This window comes from Octopus bimaculoides, chromosome 5 (assembly GCF_046866305.1).
Source record: "Octopus bimaculoides isolate indiv1 chromosome 5, ASM4686630v1, whole genome shotgun sequence".
In the NCBI taxonomy this organism is placed as follows: domain Eukaryota; kingdom Metazoa; phylum Mollusca; class Cephalopoda; order Octopoda; family Octopodidae; genus Octopus; species Octopus bimaculoides.
This window is the reverse complement of record NC_142932.1, coordinates 95,353,960-95,364,731: the sequence shown is the minus strand read 5'-3', so window position 1 is coordinate 95,364,731 and position 10,772 is coordinate 95,353,960. Positions and strand designations below refer to the sequence as shown.

Below are 10,772 nucleotides of genomic sequence, written 5' to 3'. Positions count from 1 at the left end.
CTCTGCACAGATCCCAGATCAAAATTCCCCAAAAAAGAAAAATAGCATTTAGCCAACACATCGACATTTGCGCCAATAACAAAAATCCAAGCTTCAGAATTTTTCCCCTCTACCAATTCAGGGACGATACAACCTGTAGCCAACGAATTAGTTAGGAGACTCTCTTTATTTTGAACGCAGCTACAACAAACGACATATCCACCACGGCCTAAGAATAACACAAACGCAAATATTAAAAATGATTCATTCAAGAGATACCCAAGAATTCATTAAAAGCAGTCCCAATCACTGCTATAATTCACAACGAGCCACTTTTAGGTCACTTGACCATTTAACATCCTACTACTATCATGCCATCCCGCATTCCCTTATTATTCTCTCTTCTCTTTCTTCTTATACATCTTCTTCTTCTTCTCTGCCACCTCCTTCCTTACTTTACTACTACTGCTGTTTAGAATAACACCTATGCAAATATTATAAGCAATACATTCAAAAGAGATATCTCGAGAATTCAATCACTACCACCATCCACAACAAATCACTTTCAGGGCACTTGACCATTTAACATCCTACTACTATCATAACACTCCCGCATTCTTCTTCTTCTGCTAGTAGCATAATTTGTTTTGTTGGCACTCGCTTACGACGACGAGGGTTCCAGTTGATCCGATCAACGGAACAGCCTGCTCGTGAAATTAACGCGCAAGTGGCTGAGGACTCCACAGACACGTGTACCCTTAACGTAGAGTACAGCAGGGTTCTCCACCATCCCCTGCCGGAGCCTCGTGGAGCTTTAGGTGTTTTCGCTCAATAAACACTCACAACGCCCGGTCTGGGAATCGAAACCGTGATCCTATGACCGCGAGTCCGCTGCCCTAACCACTGGGCCATTGCGCCTCCACACAGTAGCATAATAATAGTAGAATAATAATAGTAGAATTGAATAAGTAATCTAGTTTGAGGGTAGTACTGAACTACCCTCAAACTAGATTGCTTATTTAAATTCTACTATTATTTCTCTTTTTATACTTTCTCTAATAAGAATATTATAATACACCTAATAATAATAATAATAATAATAATAATAATAATAATAATAATTAAGAAGTTTAACAGACTACATCGGGGAAGTTTAACATGTGAGAACGATAAATCACTGCTCCGAAACTTATCCAAAAACATCGGAAGTAAAGACATCGCATTGAGCCAAAAAATAGCTGACAAAAGGTTGGATTATATCCGAGTAAGTAATACTCATTGAAATTTATTTCTATCTTTCCAAATATAATGATGTATTTTAACTTGATACCTCCACTACCCGCACAGCGATCGTAAACACACGTGTTACATCAAAATCAAACCATCTTCGAACCCCAAAACACCATGTACAAAAAAATTACAAACAGATTAAATAACACCGGTATTATTACACCCAAGAATAACAACCGAGAAGTGCGTACTGTAAGCTTGTTACGAAAAAAATATGAAGATCTGAACGTGCAAAACAATCTGACAACAGAAATAAACGAACCGGTACCCTACGAAAACGATGACCGTCAAAATAAAGGACCGGACGTTGTTCCTCATGTCCCGCAAACAAAACCAAAACGGCATAAATGGACACGTGAGGAATATATTTCGATACTATACGCCTATTTCACAGCAGTGCTCTACCCAAAAAACGAAGACGCAACAACACATACAGATAAAATATGGAAGAAAAATAATGTAAATATAGACCTCGATAAAACAATGAACCCTAACAAACTAGCTAACATAAGAAGATATATTCTAAAAGCAAAAAAAATATCAGAAATAGAAATAGAACAATTGAAAGGAAAAATACTTCAGGAAAATCTAGATAGTAGTCACACAGCAATGCCAAATAATAATATAAACACTGAGATAGCAAAACACGAGGACAAACGTAACATTTCCGGCAAAAACGAAGTAAACAAAAAACAACAAACCCAGACCGTAGAGATGTATAATAGTGTACAAAAAGCACCAAACCAGAACACCACAGACAAACATATGAATGAAAAGGAAGGCAAAACAAATATAAAGCCTGGAAATAACGAAGGGAAACCTAATAATTACGATACTATGAAAATGAAAATAACCAAAGAACTGAAAACCACAGATCTTAGAATGGACCACAGATTATATCTCCCAAAAATCAAAATAGACAATAAAACAACATCAATAATAAATAGCATAAACCTGGCCGTCACGGAACTAACAACCACAGAAACAACAGGCAATATCACTGAGCTAAATGACATAATATATGCGGCAGCCACTGCAGCCACAAAAGAAGCAGGATACTCACTCAAACCCATCCGAACAGGAGTTCTACCACCCAAACAGACCTTGTGGATAAATAACATCCAAAACAAAATTTAAAAAAAGAGAAAAGATTTATCGATTCTCAACGAAATTAGTAAACAATCAACACTACTAAGTAACAAGAAGAAAACAAAAATACTGTACAAATACAGCATTACAGAAAAAGACTTACCTGAGGCAAAAGAAAAACTAAAGCAAGACATCCTTGCCAAAGCACAAAGGATCCGCTGATATGAGAAACGCCAACGTTTCTTTGAACAAAACAAACAGTTCAAATCCAACCCCCAAAAACTCTACCAAGAACTGGGTAAAAATAAAATAGACATTACTTCAGCACCAACAGCAGAAGAACTAGAGAAATTCTGGAAACAAATATGGTCGGTGAAGCAACAACCCCAGAAAAGGACCATTAAAACAACGAACTTAGCACCTGAGCAACTCTGGGCCCCTATAATAACTGAAGAGGTAACCCAGACACTGCAAAGACTAAGCAACTGGAAGGTACCTGGACACGACAGGATCCCCAATTTCTGGTTAAAACACCTGCCAGCAATGCATAAAAAGCTGGCAGAAAACTTTAACAACATACTAGCAGAGCCAGAGACAATGCCTGAATGGCTCACAAAAGGGAAAACCATCTTAATCCCCAAATCCACGGAAACAGAGAAACCACAAAATTATAGACCTATAACCTGTCTCCCTACGATCTACAAAGCCTTTACTGCAATAATATCGCAGAGATTGAGTAAACACCTGGAAAATAACAACCTGTTTCCAGAAGAGCAGAAGGGATGCTGCAAGGGCTCATACGGCTGTAAAGATCAATTATTGATCAATAAAGCCATAACTGAAGACAGCCGCAGAAAGAAGAAAGGCCTCAGTATGGCCTGGGTGGACTACCAAAAGGCTTTCGACAGTGTTCCCCACACGTGGATTCTGGAAACACTAGCCATAAACAAGGTGGCACCAATTATCATAAAATACATAGAGCACTCAATGAACAAATGGCAGACAGTGCTACAGCTCCAAACAAAAGAGGGACTTGTGAAAACGAAAGCCATCCCCATTAGAAGAGGAATATTCCAGGGAGACACGCTCTCTCCACTCCTGTTCTGCCTGGCACTCACACCTTTAACCGAATTGCTAAATAGAACTGGATGCGGTTACAAATGCTACGGAAAAACAGTCAGCCACCTTCTATATATGGATGACCTAAAATTATATGCAAAAAACGACAAAGAACTAGAAACACTACTACAGACAGTACACGGCTTTACCAAGGAAATAGATATGAAATTCGGATTAGAAAAATGTGCCAAAGCAACCCTGAAAAGAGGAAAATTAGTTAAAAGTAGCAATATAACACTAGATAAAGCCAATGAAATAAGAGAACTAGACGAAAGCCAACCATATAAGTATTTAGGAGTCAATGAACTAGATAGGATACAACATACACAAATGAAAGAAAAAATAAAGAAAGAGTACTATAGACGAGTTAGATCAATACTAAAAACAGAGCTCAATGCTAAAAACAAGATAATGGGTATCAACACTTTAGCTGTCCCAGTTATAAGCTACAGCTACAACATCCTTAACTGGACACTAAACGAACTATGTAAAATAGACAGGAAAACAAGAAAAATAATGACAGGATATAGGATGCACCACCCAAAATCTGACATAGAAAGGCTATATATACAACGCACAGAAGGTGGCAGGGGTCTTATAGAGCTAGAAAACTATTATAAAATAACCACCATAGGACTGCAAAAATACCTACTCCAGAAGCAAGGGAAGCTAATACAAATAGCCACAAAACACGAGCAAAACAAAAGACTGTTTTCAGTATTTAAGGAAGCTGACAAATACAAACAAGAAATCAATCTACCTAACAAATAAGAAAAAGAAGAAGAAGAAGAAGAAGAAGAAGAAGAAGAAGAAGAAGAAGAAGAAGAAGAAGAAGAAGAAGAAGAAGAAGAAGAAGAAGAAGAAGAAGAAGAAGAAGAAGAAGAAACAACAAAAGCTATAAAACAAATGAAATCCAAACTAAAACTAGAACAGCAACGGACCATGATAAAACGATGGCAAGAAAAGCCCCTACATGGTAAATACTGGGCTAAACTAAATGCGAAAGAAATAGACAGAGAAAAATCCCAGCAATGGCTGAGAAGCTCAGGACTCAAAGCAGAGACTGAAGGATTTTTAATTGCTGCACAAGACCAGAGCCTCCCCACCAGAAATTACCAAAAACACATAACGAAAAGAAATATAACAAGTAACTGTAGAATATGTGGAGATGGACAAGAAACAATAAATCATATTATCTCTGGCTGCCCAGTCCTGGCTAAGAAGGAATATATTCACAAACACGACAGAGCTGGGACCTATATACACTGGAAGCTATGCCAACACTATGGAATAACAACAGAAAAAAGATGGTATAAACACACGCCAGAAAAGGTCACAGAAAACGAGAAAGCAACCATATTCTGGGATATGCCAATACACCCAGATAGAGAAATTAAGGCAAATAGACCAGATATAGTTGTCAAAGATCATGAAGAAAAAAAATGCTTTCTAATTGATGTATCAATACCAGCAGATGACAACGTTTCTCGAAAAGAAATGTAAAAACTTTCAAAATACAAAGACCTGGAAATAGAGATAACTCGAATGTGGAGTCTAAAAACAGAAACAATTCCTATCATAGTAGGTGCCTTAGGTATAATAAAAAAATATTCAGACAAATACATAACAAAAACACCAGGACTTACAAATATATATAACATACAGAAAATTGCACTACTGGGTACTGCACACATTCTACGCAAAACACTTTCAATACAGTAAACATAAGAGCACCACAGCAAACCACAGCACATACCCAAGGCGCACAGAGCTGCGCTCGGTAGTGAAGTGAAAGCACGTTGTAAAAATAAAACTTCTGAACAACAATAATAATAATAATAATAATAATAATAATAATAATAATAATAATAATAATAATAATAAAAATAATAAATACCCTGATGCAGTACCAGGCAGTGGTTCTCATGGCTTCTGATCTTAATCGATTGGAAGTGTTATCATGTACATTGTTTTGTTTTGGTATAAAAGATGGGCTACAGCAAAAATTCTGCTTAACACCACAGATTTGCTTGTCAGTTGTTTGACCTTAACCAGTTGAGCATGTATCTTGGTGGCTGACGATATGTGCATCTCTGATCATGAGCAGAAGTAGTGGGGGAGCATCATAGCCATGTGTTGAGAAGAATTCTTTGGGGTTTGAATAATTCACCTTTGGAAACATTGGTAGTTTGTTGAACATCATTAAAAAAACCTTATTCAGGGACCTTTTGTGCAGGATGGGCTACTCGACCTGAAGAAAATTCTAACTGGGTCCCACCTGCGAGGTCATGCGCTGTTTATCTTGACATGAGATCACCATGTCGCGCACATATGTTTGTGATGCATGTGCCTCGTATACCCTTATCAGACTGGTAGTCATGATGGGTATAATGAGCTTCGTATATTTTACCCCAATGTCACTTTGATGGCATGCACTGCTCTCTCACTCAATAATAAAATAATAATAATAATAACTGATTCCATTAAATGCATATACATACGTAGATATATATATATATATATATATATATATATATATATATATATATATATATATATATATATATATATATATATATATATATATATATATATATGTATATATAGGAGTGTGTATATGTGTATGTATTTATATACATAACTTAGCCCTATGAACTTTCTAAACATTCTGACCAAGCCTAGAGGCACATCCAAGTACCTTAATTTTATCTACCAAATACTACTGTTCACAGAAGGGATGGAAGTAACATGTGGGGTACTCTGACCTCTTGACTGAAACAGCTGTAAGAAACTGTTCTAATTTCTATATTCTAATAATTACTGGTATTTTTATATATGCAAAGCATAACCTATTATACATGTATGTATCATCGTCATCGTTTAAAGTCCGCTTTCCATGCTAGCATGGGTTGGACGATTTGACTGAGGACTGGCGAACCAGATGGCTGCACCAGGCTGCAGTCTGATCTTGCAGAGTTTCTACAGCTGGATGCCCTTCCTAATCTCAACCACTCCGAGAGTGTAGTGGGTACTTTTACGTGCCACCGGCACGAGGGCCATTCTGGTGTTATTGGCAACAGCCATGCTCAAGTGGTGTTTTTTACGTGCCACCTGCACAGAAGCCAGTTCAGCAGCACTGGCAACGACCTCTCTCGAATGTTTTTTTCACATGCCACCGGCACAAGTGCCAGCAAGGCGATGCTGGTAACGATCACGCTCGAATGGTGCTTTTTACGTGCCACCAGAACAGAAGTCAGTCAGCTGCTCTGGCAACGATCGCACTCGGATGGTGCTCTTAGCGCTCCACTAGCATGGGTGCCAGTCATCGAATTTGATTTCGATTTCGATTTCACTTGCCACAACAGGTCTTCGCAAGCAGAGTTTAGTGTCCAATGAAGAAAAGGTACGCATAAGTGGGCTGGCTACATCCCTGGCATAGGCCACAGGTTATGTTCTCACTTGGCTTGCAGGGTCTTCTCATGCACAGCATATTTCCAAAGGTCTCAGTCACTTGTCATTGCCTCAGTGAGGCCTAATGTTCGAAGGTCGTGCTTCACCACCTCATCCCAGGTCTTCCTGGGTCTATCTCTTTCACAGGTTCCCTCAACCGCTAGGGTGTGGTATATTTTCACACAGCTATCCTCATCCATTCTTGCCACATGTCCATACCAGCACAATCGTCTCTCTTGCACACCACAACTGATGCTTCTTAGGTCCAACTTTTCTCTCAAGGTACTTACACTCTGTCGAGTATGCACACTGACATTACACATCCATCGGAGCATACTGGCTTCATTCCTTGCGAGCTTACGCATGTCCTCAGCAGCCACGGCCCATGTTTCACTGCCATGTAGCATGGCTGTTCATATACATGTGTCATACAGTCTACCTTTTACTCTGAGCGAGAGACCCTTTGTCACCAGCAGAGGTAAGAGCTTTCTAAACTTTGCCCAGGCTATTCTTATTCTAGCAGCTACACTTTCAGAACACCGTCCCCAGCTACTAACTTGGTCACCGAGGTAATGGAAACTATCAACTACTTCTAGTTTTTCTTCCTGGAATGTGGTGGAAGTTGTTTTCTGCACATTTACAGCGTTTATTGGTCCTGAGCATCTGCCACATACAAAAACTATCTTCCCAGTTTGTCTTTCTTTGATATTGCTGCACCTCTTATGTGTCCATACCTTACACTGGATACATCTTATAGAGTTTCTACCTACACCTTTTCTACAGATTGAGCAGGGCCATCTACCTGAAGGGATTTGTGGTTTGTCTGCCTTCCTACCTATTTGGACTTTGGTTTTAGCTAGGTTGACTCTAAGGCCCTTCAATTCTAATCCTTGCTTCCCCACTTGAAACTTCTCCTCTTGTTCTGATAGTGACGCAAGGTCATCAGCATAGAGGAGCTCCCAGGGGCATCCTGTCTTGAATTCCTCTGTTATTGCCTGGAGGACTATGATAAATAGGAGGGGGCTGAGGACTGAACCTTGGTGGACCCCTACCTCTATCCGGAATTCTTCACTGTATTCGTTGCCAACCCTCACCTTACTGACAGCATCCCTGTACATGGTTTGCAGAGCTCTCACTAACCATTCATCTATCCTTAGTTTCCTCATTGACCACCAGATAAGGAATTGGGGGATCCTGTCAAAGGCTTTCACTATGTCAACGAAAGCCAAGTACAAAGGTTTATCTTTGGCTAGGTATTTCTCCTGCAGCTATCTTACCAGAAATATAGCATCAGTGGTGCTTTTCTGTGTCACAAACCCAAACTGCATCTCATCTAATCTAACTCTTTCCCTAATTAGTTGGGCTATGACCCTCTCTGTAACCTTCATTACCTGATCCAACAACCTCTGTAATTATTTGTATCTAAAGCGTCACCTTTACCATTGTAGTAGTTGACTATGATGCTGCTACACCAGTCATTGGGTAGGACTCCTTCGTGTATCACTTGGTTAACTATATGGGTGACTAGGCTATAGCCCACACCACCGGATAGTTTAAGCATCTCTGCAGTGATTCCTGATGGGCCAGGGGCTTTCCTGTCTTCATACTCTTAATTGCATTATCTACCAAAGTACTGTCATTTCGGATAGCTGGTCCCTCTTTTGAGTCGACAATCGACAGACTCTCTTTCTCCCATTCATTCTCTTTATTGAGCAACCTTTGATAGTGGCATCTACAAACCTCTCTCTTTGCAGCCTCGTTTAGTGCAAGTGAGTCATCATCCATGCAAACACATTTCTCTCCTATGACATCACAATTCTCTCTCACACACTGTCTTGCAACACGAACTACCTCAAGTCTTTGGTCCTCATGGCACAGAACATTGGCAATTTTTTTCTTATCTGCTTCCCCTCTGGATAAATAAACCTGTCAGCTAGCTTCCCTTCTGGCAGTCTGATACAATTCCCTGCTACTACCGTTCTTCCAGTCCTTCCAAGCCTGTTTCTTTTGTCTAATAGCCCTGTCAACAACATTGTTCCACCACCATGTTATTTTGGATTGAGAGGGGACTTTGCACCATCCACAGATCTGGTCAGTGGCCCTCAGCAGGTTGTCCCGTAGAAAACTCCAGTTGTCTTCTACACCGTGTGAAGCTATATCCCCTTCTATTTCATCAAAGGCTTCAAGTAATATGTTTCTAAATCTCTGTCCATTCGCAGGTTCTTTAGCCTCCAGACCCTTCTCCTCCAAGCTTGTCGTCTTCTGGGCATCCATTTAGCCCTGATACTGAAGTCGCTAACTACCATCCTATGTATATTATTATAATTGTTTAAAATAAATAAATAGACATAATATAATGTCTAACAGTTGATGAATACCACCTCTTGATCCCCTCCATTTTCTTCTTGCCCCATAAATTAAGGGTGAACCAACTTTTTACCCTTGCCCATTTATTACATTCAGTAGTGTAATTGCCAAGCAATAAACAACACTTTTATATTAATAATTGGGTATTCTACCAGCAATATAGTGATAGATATTATCCTTTAGTTTGTTGTATTCACAACCTCTAACTCTCTTGGAATTATATATATATATTGGTTTTGTTTTCCTTTCTTTCAGTTTCTCTTGCAACACCAGATGGTAGCATGAAATTTGTCAAGATAAAGCAAGAAGTAACTTTTAAATGTCCTATTGCAAATGAAAGCATTACAGTCTGGATACTCAGATTATATCAAATTAGTAGTCCTGGTTGGTTACCTGTTAAAACTCAAGACTTTGAAGCAAATGTACTTCCTGGGAAAGTCAACATCTTGAACATCACACTCCTTTCACATGGAGAGATAACAACTATTTGTAAGAGCACTAACAAGGTGATGAAATTTAAAGCAATAGCACTATATAGTAAGTACCAAATAGTAATCATTTTTATATATTTTTCTGTCCATATTAAGATATAATGATCAAAGACAAAATATATTTCTGTAAAAACTAACTTTGAGATTCAGTCAATTCACAAAATTTGATAGTTGTGACTAAGAATTACTACAAATAATATTTTAATATTCATAACTTACTTCCTGATATTATTCCAGTAATATTGAAATGGCGATATTATGGCTAAGGTTATATGTTTGATTTGCAGAAGAGAGACTTAGTTACTATTATGTTATCCATAAATTGTTTTTAGTGTGATGAAATTAACAATTGATAATTGTTCTAAAAATTTGAGAAGTATAATATTTTAATGCATTAAACCTCATCTTTAGGGTGTACAGAGGTTGGATTTCTGATTATCAGCAAATCATTCCTCAATATGCACACATGCATGCACATGTGCATACACACACATGCACATACATGCATACATTATATATATATATATATATATATATATATATATATATATATATATATATATATATATATATATATATATACATATATATACATATATGTATATATACATATATGTATATATATATATATATATATATATATATATATATATAAACAAGAATACATATTATTTTCAAATAGTAGAAAATCTTTAGCAAAGTAAAAACAGTATTTATCCATATTTTTCCGTAATTCAAACTTGAATTAAGGAAAAATATGGATAAGTACTGTTTTTACTTTGCTAAAGATTTTCTACTATTTGAAAATAATATGTATTCTTGTTTTTTATATTATTCTTTGGTTCCTTTATTCAACTGCATAGTGGATACTATTCTAAAAATAACTAAAAGCTGACTTTATGACCCTACTGGTCAAGAGAAGAATTTGTGGACAAAATTTAAGTTATGTTACTATTCTTCGCTTTTTGGTTTTTTAGATAAACAAGT

At 37.7% G+C, this 10,772-nt stretch overlaps 2 protein-coding genes across 3 annotated transcripts in view; both read left to right on the top strand.

The window, feature by feature from the left end:
- Window positions 1–10,772, top strand: part of LOC106880794 (neural cell adhesion molecule L1.1-like) — a 537,440-nt gene that overhangs the window by 106,578 nt on the left and 420,090 nt on the right. The gene's annotated exons all lie outside the window — the stretch shown is intronic.
- Window positions 9,572–10,772, top strand: part of LOC106874055 (uncharacterized) — a 122,182-nt gene continuing 120,981 nt past the window's right edge. Inside the window, exon 1 of the mRNA XM_089352676.1 lies at window positions 9,572–9,831. Within this exon, the coding sequence (XP_089208802.1) occupies window positions 9,576–9,831 (256 nt within the window). The 5' untranslated portion in view covers window positions 9,572–9,575. The remainder of the gene's footprint in view (window positions 9,832–10,772) is intronic.